The 20,981-nt window shown below is 42.6% G+C and overlaps 1 protein-coding gene across 21 annotated transcripts in view; it reads left to right on the plus strand.

Moving 5' to 3' along the window:
* Nucleotides 1–20,981, plus strand: part of PARPBP (PARP1 binding protein) — a 151,547-nt gene that overhangs the window by 66,129 nt on the left and 64,437 nt on the right. For 15 of the 21 annotated variants that reach the window (XR_012156117.1, XR_012156118.1, XR_012156131.1 and 12 more), the window contains 3 exons: nucleotides 5,676–5,906; nucleotides 11,703–11,801; nucleotides 13,537–13,707. Coding sequence is in view for 17 of the 21 variants with exons in the window: in XM_073323295.1 (XP_073179396.1) it covers nucleotides 5,676–5,906; nucleotides 11,703–11,801; nucleotides 13,537–13,707 (501 nt within the window). In the remaining 4 variants the exon portion in view is untranslated. Of the gene's footprint in view, nucleotides 1–5,675; nucleotides 5,907–11,702; nucleotides 11,802–13,536; nucleotides 13,708–19,987; nucleotides 20,203–20,434; nucleotides 20,541–20,981 lie in introns of those variants that run through there. The other 6 variants (XR_012156132.1, XM_073323367.1, XM_073323424.1 and 3 more) reach the window with 5 other exon arrangements.

The raw sequence follows: 20,981 nt of genomic DNA on the forward strand, positions 1-20,981 counted from the left end.
GTGAGTCTAGGAAATGTGCAGGACATAAGGGATGGTTTTGCCACGAGGGGATTCCCTAATTGCGGTGGTGCGATAGATGGCATGCATATCCCCAGCTTGGCACCAGACCACCTTGCCAAAGAGTACATAAACCAAAAGGGATACTTTTTCAATGGTGTTGCAAGTGCTGGTGGATCACGAGGCATTTCATCAACATAGGATGGTTGGGAAAGGTGCATGACACATGTATCTTTAGTAACTCGGGTCTGTTCAAAAAGCTGCAATCTTGGACTTTCTTTCAAGACCACAAAATTAACATTGACGATGTTGAGATGCCTATAGTTATCCTGGGGGACCCAGCCTACTCCTTCCTTCCATGGCTCACAAAGCCATACACCAGCCCTCTGGACAGCAGTAAGGAACGGTTCAACTATAGGCTTGGCAAGTGCAGAATGGTGGTTGAATGTGCCTTTGGTCATTTGAAAGGGCACTGGAGAAATCTACTAACAAGGTTGAACCTTAGTGAGGAGAACATACCCATGGTTATAGGATATTATGTTGTGTGCTCTATAATATCTGTGGGGGAGGGGGGAAATTTTCCACAGGGTTGGGCAGTTGAGACACATTGCATGGCAGCCATTTTTGAGTAGTCAGACATTAGGGCAATAAGTGCACAGCAAGGGGAACTGCATATCTGCGAGGCTTTGAAAAGCTGTTTCAATAATGTCTCAGTAATGTGAGCTGCTTGTGTGCATTGTGCTTTCCCAAACCTTCACCTGGCTTGTATTACTGTCCCTGTAAAGCCAACCACCTGCCCAAGCCCACTGCTTCTACTCAATAAAGAACATTTTTCTCGAATCCATTTACTTTATTTAACAAACATGAGTGAAGAGGGAGAACAGAAAAAAAAAGCTAACCTTGGGGGAAAAGGGGTTATACATTTGGAACAGGAGAAATATTTTCCGCTGTGTAACACTGCATTCCAGACCATCAAATATCTGTGACCAGGCACCTTCAGTTCCTTGTACCTTCCCATCCCTGAGTTAAGTGAAAGGGATAATAGACTTTTTGCCCACATCTCATGGAACACTTTGGGGAGGGTGATTTCTGCACTAGGCACTGCTGTCTGCCTGTCCACCAGGGTCTGCAGAGGGACTCTACCCTCCTGCTTCTGTTCCTGCAGATGCCTTAACATGTCTGGTTGCTCCTACATAATCCGAAGCATCTCATCCTGCGCCGCATGCTCTCGCTCACTGGAAGCTTTCCTACTCTCCATGTCTAACTTTTCAGACAGTGAAATCTTCCACCCTCTTAATTCTGTCAGCTGTCCTGGAAGCATTCACTATCTCGGTGAACGTGTCATCCTGTGTTTTTTCTCCTCCTTCTAATCACTGAACATCTGGTGCTGACATGCTGAAGGACACATTTCCAGCTGTCAGGGGAAAAAATAAAGGAGCCATTGCACATGAATAAAATGTTTCCCTAGCAAGGCCGTTTTTAAAAAAAACAAAAGAAAAAAAACCCCACCCATATTATACTAGGTGCAAGTCATAACATAATCAGAATCTGTAACCGTTCACTGTGTGCCACCCCTGGGTCCTGGGTGACTGCACTATCAATGAAGTTTATCAATCATGTTGGGAGTACAGGTAGCTAGTTGAACAATAGTCCTTCCCCATAGCACCACAGATTGGGTGGAGGGGAACAATTTCACTCCTAAATTGCAGAATCTGTCATGGGGCTTCAGTCCTCTGTCAGCCACTTTAAACTACTTGTCGACCCATGCCGAGCACAGTAAAGGCACATTAGTGGCCGCGTGATTTGGTGATCTGGAAGGGGGGGGGGGGGGTTCTACATGTCCTTTTTTCCCCCATGTAAAAGCACTTTTAATGAGAACTTTCCCTGTTTCCCCTAGGCAACCCTATATGATATCAGTCTCCTGAGGGTAACAGAGGTGGAAAGGAAGGAGATGTGGCAAGTGTCCGGGTATAGACCCGGTCCTTATGCTGTATACCGCAATGATGCCAGCAGAATTAATTCAGGAGTTGCACGGGAAAGTGGCCTACCGTGGTGAAAGAAATAAGACTGCCCTGTCCAGAAACCTTCTGCAAAGGATTGCAGAGTACCTCCATGAAAGTTTCCTAGAGATATCCACGTAGGATTCCTGGGCTATCCCAGTCCACATAAATAGTCTTTTCTGGGGGCTACCCTTGACTTAATTGGAGCGGCCTCTTATAAGCAGAGAATCTCAACATCTTGCTTGTTTTTCAGTGGTATTGCATGTTTACTGTGAATGTGTGTGCCCACTAAAGTTTAACTGGACTTTCATTGTAATTGTATATTCACCAGAGGTGCCTTCCCGGGCATCCTGGTTGGCCTGTGACCCACAGGGCTCCAGGGGAAAAATATATCCTGGCTCTCAGGGAAAATGGATCCACTGCTCACCTGTCTCCCATTCTTCTCCTCCTCCTCTTTCTCATCCACCATATCCTCCTTGTTATCCCTAGACTCTTACACCTGTGATGTGTCCACGTTGCTTGTGGGGGTGCTGGTTGGGTCACCCTCAAGATTTGCATGCAGCTTGTTGTAGAACCAGCGTGTTTGTGGGGTTCAGCACCAGAACGACTGTTCACCTCCCTTGCCTTCTGATACGTTTGAAGTTTTTTATTTTCACACGGCACTGCTGTGTCCCCTTCGTGTAGCCCTTCTCCCCCATTCCATGAGTGATCTTTGCATAGATGTCAGTGTTTCTTCTGCTGGATCAGAGCTCTGGCTGCACAGACTCTTCTCCCCACACAGCGATGAGATCCAGCACCTCCTATGCAGACCAAGCTGAAGCGCGTTTGGGGTGTGTAGTCTCCATAATCAGTTGTGCTCAAGCTGCCATGCTCCCAATGCTGATCAAACAGGAAATGGGAAATCAAAAGTTCCCAGGGCTTTATCCGGGGAGGGGCTGTTTCCTGTGTTCCTGGTTGCAGTGCGGCAGAGTTGAGGATGATCTCCAGAGCGGTCACAGATGAGCATTGTGGGACATAACCTGGAGGCCAATTAAGTCGAATTACACAACACTGCATCTGCACTACCTCGCAGTCGGCCCATGAAAATTGAACTAAGCGCTATGCCTCTCACAGAGGTGAGTTAGAGAAGTTGACATCAGAGGGGACTTAGGTCGACATAAAGGACCCAGTAGTGTAGATACATGCATTAACAGGTCGACTTAAGGCAGCTTCCTTCAACCTAACTCTAGTATAGACCAGGCCGGAATCTACTAATAGGAACAAACAACTGAGAACAAAGAAACTTGCTGCTGGTAACCATAATTTACTCCCAGAATTTACTGAGAGAGCATTCTCCTTGAGTACTCTCTGCATTGGAACTTACTCCCCCAGTACTTTGGCCTGAAAGAGATTGAACCTTCTGTAGGAAATTGCAATTTGTTCTTCCACCCAGCATAACTTCCTCATCATTGGCTAAGTAAAGCGAGGCTGTACACTGTTTCTCTATATGTGACATGATAGCTTTGGCATCATGTTTGGTTCTAGGCATCAGACCCCTATTGATTTTGGGTGAAAATCAGAAATGCCTGATTTAGAGCAAAGTCAAGCCCACAGGCTGCCAGGTGCTGGGGCCCTGGGCAGAGTGGAGCAAGCCCCCACCCCCGACAGGAGGGCCACGTGGGTGGAGTGGGGCAAGCCCCCATGCCCTGGCAGGAGCACTGGGCGGGCGGAGTGGGGGCACACATTTTTACAGGACCCCTGTTTTTCCGGGAGCCCCGGCCAGAGCATCTATCGCCCCCTCCATCCCTCCCCCCCCCCCCCGAAGCATTCCCTTGTGCTTACCCCACTGCTGTACCAGCGGTTCCCCGATATATGTCCTTTCAGTATCTGTTGCCCTTTTCAAGAACACAACCCCACAACACTTATACTGGGGACCCGCTATATCTTACCTGAATCTCCCTTAGGACAAGAAGTAATCCTCTTAATCTGTCACATCTTCAGTGGACATAAAGCACAATTGATCACCATCATTATTACAGCCCTTAACGTATTTGAAGACTTATCAGGCCCCTCAGTCATCTTTTCTCAAGACTAAAACATCCCTATTTTTTAAAACTTTTTTCCTCTCTTGGGCAGTAACTGCCTCTTCCTACAGTGTGGCCCACTCTCCTGGGCCAGATTAGTCCTCAGGGCTTTCTCCTCCTGGGGTAATCCAAAAGTAAAGGGGAATTAACAAAATTTGGAGCCCATACGAGAAGGAGTGGGGAGTGCTTCCCTCTTGGATTGTAGCAAGTCCTCCCTTCCTTCATGGAGAGACCTTATGGGCAGTTCTCATGGGGAGAGATTCTGCCTTTCCCTTAGCTCACTGCTGGAGTTGCGGGGCTGCTCTCCTCCCTGGTGTGCCATCAAATGAGCTGCTCTCCTGCCTTTTAACTCCTTCAGTTGAAGCATTTCCTACAGGTTTGGTGGGGTGTGGCTAGCAGAGCCCAGAGCACTCTCCTAACCACTGGTTGCCCATTTAGGGTTTGTATACCCTGTCACAGGTGGTTTTAACTTTTCATTTTATTGCTTTTGTTGGTTGTTTGGGTATGTGGGTATAGTAGCCCTAGCAGCTTCACAATGAAGACTTGGAGTATTAACTACATTACAAACTATTTTTATTTTTCTGTCTTTTTGGACATCCATGCTCCTTCTTACACATGGTACTTTGTTTCAAGTATTCTGTTAACGCATATTTTAAAGGTAGGAATTTCCTCCAAAAATTGTCAGTGAAGATTCCTACTTCTGTGATGCACATGGCCTCCTAGCTTCAAACTTACACTACAAGCACTTAAGCACATGCAGAAAGTTCTGCATGTGAATACTCTCGTTTGAAGTCAATGAGACTACTCTCATAAACAGGGGTGGATTATCCAGTGGGCCAATGGGGCCCATGCCTGGGGGGCCCTGGAAAAATTGGTACCCCACCCCCAACAGGAACCTGCCGTGGGGCAGCGGAAGCCCCGCTCCCTAGCAGGAGCCCGTGGCGGGGCGGGAGAAGCCCCAGAGCTGGGACTTCTGCTGTGGCCCCGGGACTGAAGAAGTTCTCGCTCCCTGCTGCGGCCTCAGGACTGGGAGAGTTCTCACTCTCCACTGTGGCCCTAGGGCCATGGCAGGGGAGCAGAGCTTCTTTAGTTTTGGGCCTGCAGTGGAGGTGGGCAGAAAGAAGCAAACAGATTGTGGGGGCTGGAGTGGGTGGTCGGGAATGTGGGTGGGAAGGGGCAGAATGGGGTGGGACCGCAGGCATAAAGGGGTGTGGAGGGGCCCCCCACTTGCTCTGGTCCACGGCCCCAGGAAACCTTAATCCACCTCTGCTCATAAATACAGTTTTGCATGTGCATAGGTCTTTAAAGATCGATTGATTTTATTTATTTTATTTATTTTTTAAACCCAGAAGGCACCATTGTGATCATCTTAAGAATTAGAGACCAATAGGTTGCATATTCTAAGACTGTTGAACTGCATGGTCAATACACTTCGAGAACTCTAGTTACAAGTAACATATTTTCTTTAGGTTTAATATAAATGAACCAGCATTAAAATACTTCAGTGTACAGAGTGTATTAAAAGATATATTAATGTTGTTTTATTAAAGTTTTCAATATCTACACTACCAGCAAAGCATAATGCTTTTCTTTTACTTTTCCCTTTTTATATTAGCTTCATGGAGATTTCACAGTATCTCTTAGTGATGTGGTGGAAACCTGGAAATACTTGCTACATGATAAACTGGGATTGACATATGAGAATATGGAAGCACCTGAAAACTATGATGATATCAAAAAAGCTTATGATACCTTCTTAAAGAGCAGTAATATGTTAGATCTAATTGATATTTGCCAGAAGTGTCATACATTAACATCTGAATCTGAAATTGAAGAGATGTCCCCTGTAAGTATGTCTTTGTATGTCTGAAATTGTGTACCAATATGGTTAACTCAAGTTCAGAAATGCAATAATATTAAGATCTGTTCAGAAGCCATGAATTGTTCATATCTGTTGCTTAGTTTTTCTGTGGGGAAGAAAGTTTAATTTTATGATTGCTCAGTTGTTTTTAAAGAGTAAACTTTTATGATTTAAACATTTCTCTGTATTCTCCTGTCTCGTGGAAACAGTCCTTCTAAGAGTCAAGTAGTCTTTTGGGGGCAGAAAACTCACCTGACTGAAATGTAATAGGTGAGTGGCGACACCACCAATTTGGTTGACTTAATGAACCCCTCTCTACAAACATGCACATCATATACCATTTGAAAGCTTATTATGTCTACTTTTAGATGAGATATGATGTGGAGTTGTTAAGTGGTGCTGTTTTCATAGAAACAGGGTAAACAATGACACCATAAACACATTAAAAAGACCACTTTTAAATATTTGCATTTGTTCCAGTTAATTTAATGACTCTAAATATTTCAAGACATAAAATTGGATTTCTTTGTGACCTCAAAGCATCACAACAACAATCTAAAGGGTATTACAAAATCTAGTAATTGATACAGGTATCATTTAAATGTAATAGCAGTGGTGACTTTTCTAGACAACATTATCATCATCTTGTTCACCATTATCTCTCCTGAGAGTGTGTGGGTGTGACCCTAAGAGCTCCTCAATGCCCATTGCCAAAGGGTTCAATGTCACATAATAGCTACTCCTGTCAAGCCTGACAAACTCAATACACTGAACACATTTTTGTCATGATATTTATCTATAAAGAATGTTGTGTAAGATATCAAGTGAAAGCTGGTGACATATTAGTCATCAATATCGTTATGAAGTGTATGTATTAATACAGTATAAGGAACTATAGACACTTTTACTGTTATGCTTTAGAGTCTGCAACCAAACAAAGGGAGAAACGGGTTTTCTCCCATAAAAGAGGGAGGATAGTTATCTTCCTATTGCCAATGAAAATTGAGCATGGTGATGCAAGAGACAATAGGCAGTTCATGTGCGTCTACGATACACAGGAGGAACAAATTAATATGAGGATGTGAAATCAGTATAGGAAGACACTGGCATCTGAACTCCAGGAGTTCATCCTGACTCTGGTGACGCATACAATAAACTTTGAGGATATGAAGAGAAGCAAAAAGACATTTTGGTTATCCATCACTCAGGGAACAGAGAGGTCAATGCTCTTTGTATTCATGAACAGTGGCTCCCCAGTCATGTGGGTTGCGTGATGCTAAGAAGTGGCTGTAGATGAGAAAACTGCATTAGACAAGTATTGTAGCTTGTTGAGTTTTGTCCATGAGAAAGCGTGATTATACTTTTTTATTTGTAACCATATTCTGTTTCTATGATCTCTGATTCGTATCCCCTACTCTGTTCTTTATTAATCATCTTAGTGCTGTTGTATTAAAGTGAGGTGTTCATTCGCAGCTGAGACAACAGGCTGATGTGTATTCTGTTTCTTTGTAGACAGTGGATTTGTGACTGTACAGTAACAGGGCTGGATACTACAGAGGAACGCTCTTTTAGAGGGTTCAGGAACTGCAAGGCAGTGTTCAGGAAGTGTTACCTGCAAGGCAAATAAGGGCTGACAAGAGTCCTAAGGAGTTTGGCTGGTAACAGACTGGGGTGACAGGGAGTTGTCACACAGTTTAGTACCAACAAATTCCTTTTATGCTGTGGCAGAGGAGTAACAGGGTGACTTGCAGTTGTGGGCACACCAAGAAAGCCTCTCAGTGGGTTACTACAGTCTTTGCTGCCTTGGCATGTACACTTCTATGCAGGGAATATTGTTCTGCCTACAGACGCAGTTGATCGTGCAACAACCCCTACTGGTAGAGACACAATAAGGTCTTGAAGACTCTCGGATGCCTTTGCACTCTTGAAGAATACAGAAAGTTGTTCATTCTCCACATTTTCCTAAAAATGTTGCAGTGGTGATGCAATATTTGGTTTACCTGTGTGCTAAGACATCCAAATCTTTGTTTGCCAAGATGCTCTTTTGACATGCTCTTCAAAACTGTCCTCACATGATGAGTTTGGCCTGTGGTTTGTACTTTTTGATGGCTAGATTGAGGCATAAGTAAATCAGGTGTCTGGGGGGTGGGGTGTCTCTTTTTTATTATTTATTTATCTCCCCCCCCTCCCCTTCCCCCCCCCCCCAGGGTCTGGTTATACAGCCCTGCTAGCAACTTCTTGCTGCAGAAGTTGTGCTGTGTCTATCACTCTCTTCTAATTTTGGCAAGATCTCTGAAGCAGTAAGCTCTTTGTTTTGACAACATTAAACACAGATTTCCCCCCCCCCCCCCGCCCATACCAAATAGGGATGACAGAGTCACACCCTGTTAATGTGTGTACAGCAGGAAGTATGTTGCAGAAGTCAGGAGTGAGTGCATTACAGATTGCACATGCAGGTATGAAGTTACTCCTACCAGTTGTGCTGGTAATGATGCCTGTTTCAATCAACATTTTTATCTATCTATGTGTTACATTTTTGGAAGGTAATGAACAGCAAGGACTATAACATCTGTACCAGGTGACCTAATTCTATGGTTCCTTTTGGCATTAAGAGACCCAGATATAGCACATAGTATGCAGAAGCATTTTTGCATCTGCTTCCTCTTGAGTACTGTGTGAGTCTTGAGCTTCTTCAGCACATCTACCGTTGATGGACTTTGTTACTTCACCATTGGAGAAGCCTGCAGTAAGATGGAGTGTTTGTTGGGTATGCTCCTACACTTTCAGGTGCATTTTGAGCCATGCATTCACAGAGGAATTTTATGAGTGACTGCTTGTTGGATGCCACATTTAGAATTTTTTTTCTATGGAGGCACAGGGCATCCACCAATCACCTGGTATTTCTTGCCATTCTACCTTAGATGCCATCCAGCACTATCTTTCTGCAGTTTTCAAGGAATTATTGTTGTCACATCTGTCAAGGACTTGCTTTCTGAATTAGATTTGTTAAATCTTTTTAGGACCTGCCTCAAGTGTTCAGCAGCCAGTTCACAGTATGTGGACACAAATTCCACAGACATTGTTTGTATTACAGCCATGGCATCTCTGATGTACACTGTGGTTTTTGTTGCATGCTCTTAACTCATGGATTCTTTCAGCTTGAGCTTCCAGCTTGATGCACTAACTTAGCTTTTTGTTCTTCTCATTGTTCCATCACATGAAAGAGGAACATAGTCACAGAATAGAACCTGTGCCTAAGAACAAATGCCATTGAAACATCATTTCTGCATCCTTACTAAGGACAGGGCTCTGTGGAAAACAATGTATGGGCTTATAGCTGCTGTGATTGTTCCTCCCTTGCCAGACTTAAACTTGGTCTTAGAGGCCACGTCAGCAAATGTTGTTGATGCCCGATTTCTTAACTTGACAGAAGAAGCTATGTGTTCCATCAGAATTGGATGTATCTCTCCCAAATCTCTCTACTTGTTCTTCACCAACACCTGCTATTTTCAGTAGAAAGTTGAGCACCTGATGTTACCTGCAGTCCAGTAGATATGATGATGATCACCTCTGGATGTGATTCAAGGTCAAATGGGTTTGTCATATTGTTGATGAAATGGTTGGTAAGAGCTGTAACATGCTCTTTATGCCTCTTCAGTGCAGAGTCAAGGACTTGTTTGTGGACTTTGTTTTCACTACTTTTTGTTAGGTTAGTTCTTTCTCTCATAGCTTTTGCATATTCGTAATATGAAGCCATGTATTTTTCATCTCTAATACTAATATTGACCTTTGTGTAAATGTCACTGAATTAAAAAGCTAGTTTCTAGAATATTTCAAAAAGTTTAGTACTGCATGCATAGGCAGTTACAATGTAGCATCTATTCTGATAAGTTTTAATTTGTATGTACAAAAGCTTACAAATGGAGAAGAATTACATTAGGAATTCATGTACATTTATATCTATCCACTATGTAGTACAAATGGTGGCCATGCAATCTTCTGCTACTGGTGCGCAGTCTTCTCTGAGACTGATCTGGTCAGCAAATTTCAACTGAAAATATAGAAAACTTATCACTTGTGAGATACCTTGGCAATTAAGAATGTGTGGTGGTAAATATGCAATATTGATATCTGCCATTTTTGCCACCTGCTTCATCATATCTGAAAAAATATTTACCCATGCAAAACCAATATACATCTTTGAATACATTCTTGTTTGATGGTTAAGGTGTTATCTAACACCCATTTAGGTGTTAATTTCAACTTAAACAGAAAAAACTGTGGTCATATTTCAGTATTTCTGGAACTGGGCAAAAAATTATTCTAATTTTGGGTATGATTATTTCACCTCGCCTATAGTCTTATGGCACCACTTGACTGCTCCACATAATAGCTCATCTAAACATACATAAAATAAGCTTTCTAATGATCTATCAATGTGGATATGAGGGTACATTAAACTCCAAAAACATGACCTGTTTTGGAGAATTGCTGTGTGCCTATAACAATTTACAGTACTTCTGAACATGGAGAATCAATAGACTGACAGTGATTGAAATACACTTCAAAGATTCTGTGGAGGGAAACCATTGAAATGAATATCTAATAAGAACACTTTAGTGCTTCTCCGTTAAGATTACTCTCAAGTAATCCTAGTCCCTACCAGGCTCCATGGCTATAAAATGGGTTAATTTAAGAACTACTCTCTCAGATCAATTTCTATGTAGTAATCAATTTAGATATGTTGGTGAAAGGTGGTTTTGGTTAACTACAGTTACTTTATTTGATCCAAACCCTAAAATTAATAAAGCATGAGAAGATAAAAGTAAAAAGCTACTAGTAATAAGGAACTGAACAGATGGTTGATTTGAGACAGTCTCATCCATCTTTAGGGTTCAGTTTGAGTGAGATAAGTGATGGTAAGTCATTCATGTTCTATTTTTGCTGTCATATCTGTCAACTATAGACATGTCACCACATTTTTTTTCCTCCTAAATTTTAGTTTTTTTGACTTGACCTCCAAAGTACAATGAGCACTCAAATGAGTTTCAGTGAGTGAGCCCCAATTTTGGCTGCAGCACTTGGGTTTCTATAAACCGTGTCTAATTGAAAAGGAATTTGACATAAAAGATCTAAATATCATAGGCAAAATGCTTCACTATAGGATGAAAAATGGCATATGCAATTTTAGATCTATGTCAAGATTCTTAAAGTGTAGCCAAATAGAAAGGAGCAGAGGATGATTTTGTCTCTCTGGTCTAGATTCTGGGAAAGTTTTTCCTGTTTGAGGGCAATAGCTGCCCATCTTGCCCCTGCCTCCACATTTCCTCCTAGTATCCTTAGGCATGGATTTGACTCTGCCTCCAGTGTCCTAGGTTGTTTTTTAGCTGTCTTTTCTTCCTCCTATGTGCAGCTTCCTTTTTTTTGGTTAACCATTTCCAGTAGTCCCACATTCTCTGTTTTGGAGGCATCAGCTGAAATGGTGACAAACATACCTTTCAACACAAGGCTGAGTATGCTGCTGCCCAGCATCGTCCTATAGAAACTCTTCCCATAAACTGATTTTTTCAGGCTTGCATCTCAGTTACTTGCTTATACAGGTTCCTCTTTGGAAGTTTTGTGTTTTCAAGAGTAGAGAGACCTTTGCAGGCTGCTTCCTCTTTCAAGGATTGGAGGAGACCATTGTTGGGATAAGGCTATTTACAGTACTGAAATAATTACTAATTTTTTCAATTTTCAATCATCTTCATATTTAATCCTACTCTGTGTATTTTACTGAAGGTTCAACTGTTAAATTTTATCTCTGGCTTATCAGAAGAGAATGGCTCTTGTCTTTCCATACCCTCAACACCAATCAGACACAGCCAGGATAATGTGAAGGTAAAACTTTTCATCTTCATTACAACTTCTAAAAAAATATTCACTCTGTATGCAAAAGTGAATAGGTGAAATGCAACACAACGTGTTCTTCCTCAATTATTGCTAGTCTAAACTGTCAGAGTAGAGAATACTTAATGACCTCCAGTATCGCACCTGAGCTTGTTGGTAGTTCATGCCTCTGCTTATAGGGTTAGAAAACATGCTATATGCTGCTCTCTGTACCCTTGAAGAACGAGACAAGTCTTTTCTGCAAGCCTGAAGAGCAGGACCAGGCTTCTGTAGGAGCCCTTAGTTAGGGGGTGTAAGGTTAGGTCCCCATTAAAGTGGAAGAAAAAGTTAACTTTCCTTATGCATAGGCAAGGCAGCAGTTGTGGGCCATAATTTCTCTTTTTTTCTCCTCCTTTTATACTCGGATGTTGCCTTGAATAATAGTCTAGTGACTTGCTCACAGATGAACAGTGAGGTAATGGCTCCACTATGATTTGCACCTCAGATTTTATTTAACTTCCACTCTTTTACCCTACTTACACATTAGAGAAACTCTCTCACCAACAGTAGTGATGGCAGCTCCAGCAAATGAAAGGGGGGCATAAGTTGGCGTTTGCTTGTCCTCAGTCAAACCACCATGGGCTTCCTGGAAATGCTGGGTACCCATGCCTTCCCATCCCTTTTCTTCTCCCCCACTACAGGGAGACTGACCAGCTAGTAGGAGTCTCTTGCCCTCTCCAATATTCATACGCTCACCATAAGAGGGAGCTCCAGCATGGCATTTGGGGACAAGTCAGAACATGTTTGCTTCCTTCCCCAGAACTTCCTTCTCAGCTACCTGACATCAGACTTGTTGAATTTTTGAAATTTGAACTCTCGTTTTCTCCTTACTCTGCCCCGCTGCTACTAGCACAAGTCTTCCTTGGTCTACTTGACAAATACATTTCTCACCCTTCTTTCTTTTTCCTCTTCTAAACTTCAGTCTTCCTCTACTTTTTTCCTCTTGTTCTTAGTGTCTCCTCCCTTTCTCACAATTCTTCTTCCTACACCTCCATCCCAGGTGCTCCATTAAAAAAACACTCAGATATGCATAACTTCCTAAGTAACCATATGATCTTGCTTACTTTCTTCACCAATCTATTTTCTTTTCCTTTTAGTGTGTCTGTTCGTGCTTAGACTGTACATTCTTCAGGTCAGGGACTGTCGTCTTATGTTTGCATGGGGCCTAGCACACTAGAGTGCAGCTGTAATATAAATAAGTTTTTTGTGGGGGTCATAGTTTATCACTTCAAGTTCTAGTACCTTGTTGAAAAGTGAATGCACTAGAAATGAAATCATGAACCATTGGCAAAACTTCCATTGACATCAGTGGGGCCTTAGGTTATGAAAAGTGCCTTTGTTGTAAGGATGTTTATGGAAGAAGACCTAGATAATGTCAGATACAAATTGATGCTTATCAAAGAGTTGAAGAGAAAGGGAAATGAGAATGTTCTAAATCTCATGTGGATTATGTAGCATCATGTACAAAAACTTTCAACACATTAAAATTCCACGTTTGGTCCATACTGGCTTACATTCATCATTTCCCAGTCTCCATATGTATAGAAGTCAGTGTCTTGTAATTCAGCATGACTGATATTCTTACTCTTTCAGAACAATGATTTCTGCGTATACCTAATTCATTTTTAAATAGGTTTTTTTATTTTAATGTTTTTGAGACAAGCTAACTTGACACTTTCTTATGCAGTTGCTATTGATCGTGAAGAAGTTTGTTTGTGCATATTTAAGCCTGTTGGTGAATTCCAAGAATGATCTGGCTGTGGCTCATGTTTTAAATATTCCTGATAGAGGACTTGGAAGAGAAGCCTTCACTGACCTAAAGCATGCTGCACAGAAGAGACAAATGTCCATTTTCCTGGTATGTGTCAAATCAGCATTAATCTTTCAAGAATACATATTTGGAGTAGATCAGAAGTAATGAAACAATTATAAAAATGTGAGTGCTGCGTCTTTAAACTCAGATGTAAGGCTGAGAACAAATTGGATTCAGGCTAACCTATCCAGTCAGGACAAATGACCTGGAAAAGCACATCTCTTAGACTAGAGCAAAGAGCTTGCAGAGTAGGGTAGATGCCTACTTGGACATCAGTTGCAAAGGTGAGCAAGGAAACAATTTGTGTGCATGTACACGCAAGTTGTAAAAAAGGATATGGGAGCAACAGAAATCAAAACTGTCTATCCAAAGTAATGACTAGAATCCTGAAGTAGTATGGTATGCATACTGATCTGGATTAACTTCTGCCCAGTTTAGTTCTCAGTATGTTATGCATGCATTTTTCTTTTGCTTTAACTAAATTTTTCTTTGTTTTTAATACATTTTTGTTTTACTACAAGCTTTGTGATTTAGGCTCTCTGGGAATTTCATGCAGACCATATCAGAGCAGTGAAAATTCCCTCCAAGAATAGTGAGTGCAAGAAGAGTTTTGGAGCATATTCTGCTTACAATAAGTGTCAAAAGGGCACAGATATAGAGGTCCTTTCTCATAAGGTGTAGCACTGTCAGGAATACTGTTTTAATTACATATAGTTGATAAGTAGATGAGAACTTTGTTCAAAGGTCTCCAACCTTTAAAGCACCCAGTTGTGTGCTTTTTTTTTTTTTTAAACAAATACAAACTAATTTTGAATCTGATGTTACGAGTCATTTTGAATGGAGCTAGAAATAGATTTAGTATATCATGTTCTTTAAATACTTGTCATTGTGGACCCCACTGTAAATGGGCATGCACCTCATGCATGCAAGATCAGATTCTTTTGAATAGCAGTGTCTGTTGGGGCCATACATGCACCCTGTGTCTTCTCATGCTTCTTCACAAGAGCTTATGCAGCAGCTGTGATCCTACCTCACTTCCCTCTTTCTGCTTATGGCAGCAAGATGGAACCTAGTGAGTGTGTGACTCTTTTTAGATACTTTTAAAAAATGTTTGTTTTAATTAAATTTATGAAGAAATTTTTCATCTTTACACTCCCTTCATTTGGATGTGCCTTGTCCCTGCAAAAAAAAAAAAGGGGGGGGGGAAGTTCCTGGAGACCATGCCTGCGCAGTCGGACAAGGTGCTGGGTGTCAGCTGCTATGCCTCATAGTGGACTCCATACTGTCAAGGTTTAAACCTTGCCCATCCTGTGGGAGACTGATCCCTTTCAAGCATGGACAATCAACGCCTCTTTGCCTAGACTAGGCTATCTACTGCCTGGACAGATACTCTGTGTACAAGTCCTTTTCACTCCACTCAAGCTACATCTATTGGAGCAGTCCATATGTGTCATTTTGGAACCACAGGAGATGGTCATTACCAGAGCAAGGCCAGATAAACCTGTATCTGCCAGCACTTCCTTGAGCATACATTTTATGTAGAGATCAAGCACTAGAAAGAATCTGAAGAAAGCACCAGCAGAGCCAGCACTGGTGACTATGATGCTGGCCAGGTCCCCTTCAACACTGGCCCGTCCTTGGCACTGAAAACCTTGGCACCAAAAATGGACAGCCTTGGTGCCTACCCCAGGCAGGAAATCCAGCACCTGTGCTTATATATAAAGATAAGGCTCATTCATGGAGCTGAACAGATCCCAAACATAGATGCAAATGTTAAGGGAAGTTCCATAAGGAGGAAAGAAAACATGATTTCTCAAAGGGCCGAGCATATGAGTCCTCCACCAGATCAGGAGTGGCAGAGGGAATGAGACCTCTGATCTTTCCATCTTTCATGGAACCCAGAAAAGATCTGAGAAATACTCTGGAGGAATCTGAATTATCTCCAGAGTGTTTCCCTGCAATGGAAAGAAACCATCAGCCCCAGTGCCCTATCAACCTATGGCGCTGCCTTTCAAAGAAGATATGCTCTTCTATGCCATTGTTGGTGTATTCATTCTTGCTGGTGTTGAGGAGAGACTCTCCTCTGCCTTTATAGTGTGACCCTAAGGAGGACACCTGGGAGTCCTTATTAAGAGCACTACCCCAAATGTGTGGCACTGGGCTAGCCCTAGTCAGGCCAGTATCCATATGACATGATACCTTGCCCATATTGCCTTTACTGGAGACTGTCATCTCATGCATTTAAGAATAGATTCCTTCCCCACCCCCCAATGCTTACAGGAAGAGTGGGTGATTGCATCATTAGCCAGTCCTCCCACACTAGAACTGAACATGGCCCCCAAGAGGAAGACATGATGACAGAGGGATCACAACAATCCCTGTCTCCACCCACAGAGTCTTCATCAGTGCCAGAATAGGCCCTGACACCAGCCCCAATGCCAGTGATAGACTAGACTATCTACAGCCTGGACAGGTACTCTATGTACAAGTATTTTGAGTGCCATGATGCCAGTCAGAATTGTTCTCCCTGTTAATGAAGGGATCCTGGAACTGGTCAGAGGACTGTGACAAATCCCGGCAACTCTTCCTCCCACTTTGAAAAGAGTGGAGTCGAGATATTGGGTGCCCCTCAAAGGCTTTGAACACTTTTATGCACATCCAAACCCAGAGTCTTTAGTTGTTTTGAAAGTACAAGAAAAATCAAGGTCCATAAAAGGCATACCAAAGGATACAGATCCAAAAAAATCAGACCTCTCTCTGGATGCAAGACAGAGAGACTGATCAACATAATTCTGTTTGGCAAATTGGGGCTAGTAATTTATCAAAGTACTGTTTTCTTTCTTGGGTGAAGGTCACTCTCTTCTCATCCAAAATCCAAGAGAAACCAGGATGAGTTAACGGAAATCATTAAGGAGGACTAGATGGTCATCAGAATGTAGCTATGGGTGTCCATGGACACAACTGATATGGCTATAGGGTTGATGGCTGGGCAGTCACTAAGAGAGAGGCCTCATGGCTCCAGGTATCTGGTACACTGTCAGCTGCAGGCCACTTTGGAAGACCTGCCCTTTGAGGAGATGGAGCTCTTCAGCCAGAAAATAGACTAAGTACTCCGCTCCGTCTTAAGGCAATGCTATTTTCCTTAGGGATTTACGTGCTGGCCCTCTATAGGAAACCTTAAAAATGTAAGCCCCAGCAGAGGACACAGTCCTGTTTCTGTGGTTGTCAATCAGAGCACCCAGAGAGAGTCCAGGTACTCCACGGGGTGACTTTTTTTTTTTTCCTTCCCCCACCTCCTTGGCTAACCTGACTCGCTCTCAGTAGCTGCAGATTTGATGGGAGTGTTGAGAGTCACACTGGAGTCAATCTGGAGCTTTCACTTATCTTTGGGAACCACCTTGCCCCTTCTTCACCACGCCTAGGCAGCTTTCACAGCTGACAAATGGGCACTAGAGGCTATCCTGTCCATTTCTAGACATTATCCGTACCAACTTTCCTGCCCTGTCCTCCTTCAGGGATCCCTCTCATGAGAAAATATTACAACAAGAAGTGGTCTTACTGCTTTATCTAGGAGCCATGAAGTATCTACAGAGTACCAGGGAAGAGGGTTTCTTCTCCTTCAGGAAGAAGAAAAAATATCAGAAGAAAGGGGTCTTAATACTATACTAGACTTTTGACAGAACAAATACATATGATGCCTGAGTTTCAGGATGGTAACATTTGGTATCCTCTTGACATTCAGGATGCGTACTTCTACATAGCCATCCATCCAGCCCACAAGAAGTACCTACGATTGACAGTGGACTCAATCATTACCAAAACAAGGTACTATCATTCAGGCTTTCCATGGCATTTAAAAATCTTCACTAAGTGCTAAGCAATATAGTGGCTCATTTCAGAAGGAAGGGTAGCCACATTTATGATTACCTCAACAATTGGCTGATCACAGACCTATCTCAGGAGGGGATGGCTGTGAGCCTGAACTACGCTCTCTCCCTATTCTCTCAGCTGAGTCTCTTGGTGAACAACAAAAAAGTGTCTCTCCAATCACAGGTATTAGTGTTCACAGAAGCCTTGATCAATTCCAGGTCTGTGGGAGCATACCTTCCCAATGACAGATTCCTCTCAGTGCAACTGCTATTACTTGCAATAAAAACCAAGTCGTCAACAACAACAACATTATGAACGTGTCTGGGGCAGCGAGGCCCTATGTTGGCATGCATGTATGTTGCACTGCTTGCCAGACTTCCCCTGTGGCCACTCTGATTCTGGCTAGGGTCACTCTATTCCCCAGCAAAACACCCAAATGAAAAAGAATGTTGTGGTTCACCTCTTGGCATTGCAGAACAGAGATGGTGGAAGGAACCCAAAAACAGACATGGAGGTGTGCAGTTCTACATCCCACCTCCTAACAAGTTTAATTACTAGGGCATCAGGAGCAAGTGAGGGAGCCCACCTAGACCATCTACAGATGCGAGGGACCCTGTCCTGGGAAGACTTTCAGCTTCATGTCAATGTCCTGCATGGACTTACTATCTGGTCTTCAAAATTCTGCAGTGCTGAACCTGATGGCCAACAACTCTGTGATGCACTACATCAACAAGCCAGGAGGTTCATACTCATTTCTTCTGTCGGGGGACTATCAGGTTATGGATGTGATGTCATTGACTTGGGATAACTGTAATGTCCCATCTCCCAGGAATCAGCAACAACCTGGCAGACTTCCTCTGTACGCAGTCCTTGGCCAGTCACAAGTTCTTCCTGTGGAGATCCATCATACACCCATTATTCTGTAGCTGGGTCGGTTCCTATGGTAGACATATTTGCCACCCAGGACAATTCCAATTGTCAGAATTTCTGTTTCAGAGGGGTCATGAGCCTGAGATCATTGCCAACTCCTTTCTTCTGTAGTGGAATCCAAGCTTTCTTTATGCCTTTCCACGGACTCCGCTTTATCCTCAGGGTGACTTCCAAAATTGAGACAAACAAGAGTGTGGGGGGGGGGGGGGGCGGGGGCTCCATACTGGCAAAGGCAGCACTGTAGTCAGATACTTCATCTAGAATTTGCATCTGATAGTCTGGATGTTGTCTGGTTAAGTGCCATAAACAGACTGCTCTAGATAAGTCCAGGATATCCTGATACAGAGCAGGAAGATGTCCACAGAAGAACTTATTTGTCAAATTGGAAGAAGTTCTTTATTTGGACTGCCCAGTGGGGCCTGGACCCTATTCCAGTTTCAGTACTGGAGATCTGCTACTACTTCCTTCATTTTACTATGCTTTGGCCAGTTGAGGTCCACCTTGCGTCCTAATCAGTGGAACTGGAGGGGCTGTCACTGAGGAGACACCATGGGACCAGGGAACACAGATTTAGACTGGAAACAACTCAGCTACATGGACAGAGCAGTTCACAAGGTTTAATAACGTTCCACTTAACCTGTATTCAGCTTCATTTATGCAGATGAAACATACTTCTCAGCAATTTTTGCTTGCCATTTGCCTGTACAGTTATGCTTGGTCTCCACTCATTTGATGGTATCTGATTTCCTCAAGGGCCTACTTCCTCCTGGGACCTCAACTTTGTCCTCTCCAGACTATCTTCCTAGTTGCAATTGCATCAGCCAGGAGAACGAGGGAGCTCTAAGTACTTGCAGCAGGGCTTTCCCACACAATGTTTCATGGGGTTATGGTGGTGCTCAAACCTCAATCCAAGTTCATCCCCACAGTGGCCTTGGAATTCCGTCTGAATCAACCCATAAATCTGCCTGTCTTCCTCCTGAATTTATATACGCTAGAAGTTTTCCTGAGCCTTACTTTACTACATTGACAGAAACAAACTGTTCAGACTGTCTCCCTTTTTTTTTTCCTGTCTGTCTGTAGACAGCCATTCCAAGGGACAGGCCATCTCATTACATTCTGATACCACTTAAATAATCTTTGTATCTCCCTCTTATCCATTGGCTGGTGAGCTCCTCCCACTGACCATCAAGGCTCACTACACCAGGGCTCAAATAACATCCTCCACCTGCTTCAGAAATGTTTCCAATTCCAAGATCTGCAAACCAACTGACAAGTTGTTTTGTTTGTTTGGAGGGGGGGAAAAACAAACAAACATGCATTTGTCTTAGTTGCCAGAGCTGATGCTAGATTCGGAGAGCAATACTAAAATCTCTGATCAACTGAGGAAGTTGATACTACTCATCTTACTATCCCGAAGGAGAGGAGTGTTTGTCAGTCACCTATAATGGGAGCCACACTGACACGTACAGGGAGAGAAAAGTTACGTACCTTACACTAACTGATGCCCTCCATCCTTGCTTTTCAGAGTCCTCAGCTACCATGGGCTTCAAACTGCAAAGAAACTGAGGGAGGGTTGCAGCAGCTCTGCCTTTGATGTCCTTGTGTGGGAGCACAAGGAGGCACAAGGTGTGTACGTGGCCCTGACAAACACTGCTATTCGAAAGAATTTGATCTTGTGTACATGAGGCGCATGAGCAGCTACAGTGGAATACACTGATCCAGTGAAAAACCACTGTTACTGTAGGGTAAGTAACCTTTATTTATGCTGAAGCAGCCGAACTCCTATGATCTTATGGTTGAATAAATATGGAAAAAATTGTGAAACCTCAGTTCTAGGATTATTTCAGCTCTTAATGTTGTATAAAAAAAGTATGTGTTTGGACTGGATTCATTACCCTCTCTTTCTGAGTTGCCAAAGGGGAAACTTCTCTACTGTATAAAGAAGTCTTCTCTTTTTGGCATCTTTGTCTAGGATAAATTACATGAAGCCAAAATATTTTCCATTGAGGAGGCAAGGTCCTATGAACCACATGCAATCCACAGCAAATCTTTAACAGAGCAAAGATATGAATGTTGGCAGATCTGCTTTCTTTTTTTGCTAGAATTATTTCAGTTGTACTGTTTTCAAGTCCTCAGAGGTCATAAGATGTGTATAATCTGAAGTTAAAAATTATATACACAATTACTATTGCATCTTTGCAAACAGAGATAGGATTGTCAAAAGTTTTCTTTACCTAAAAGAGATAGGAGTAGAAAACTAATTCTTCTGAAAGTTGCTGTAAAATTGTAAGTGTAAATTCTGCTTGGGGCAGTCTTATTTTTATTATTTTTATTTACTATATGTATAGATCTACTACATAAATATATGAAAACTTCACTATATTTATATAGTAGATAAAACTGACTTGACTTGATTTTCAGCAGTGATGAACATCCTGAGCTCTCATTTGATTTTTCTCCTCTCTCCCCTGAAAGAAAATTGTGGGTGTCTGGAAAATTAGGCCACTTCAGTGACTCAC

The sequence above is a fragment of the Lepidochelys kempii genome, chromosome 1, assembly GCF_965140265.1.
Source record: "Lepidochelys kempii isolate rLepKem1 chromosome 1, rLepKem1.hap2, whole genome shotgun sequence".
Classification (NCBI taxonomy): domain Eukaryota; kingdom Metazoa; phylum Chordata; order Testudines; family Cheloniidae; genus Lepidochelys; species Lepidochelys kempii.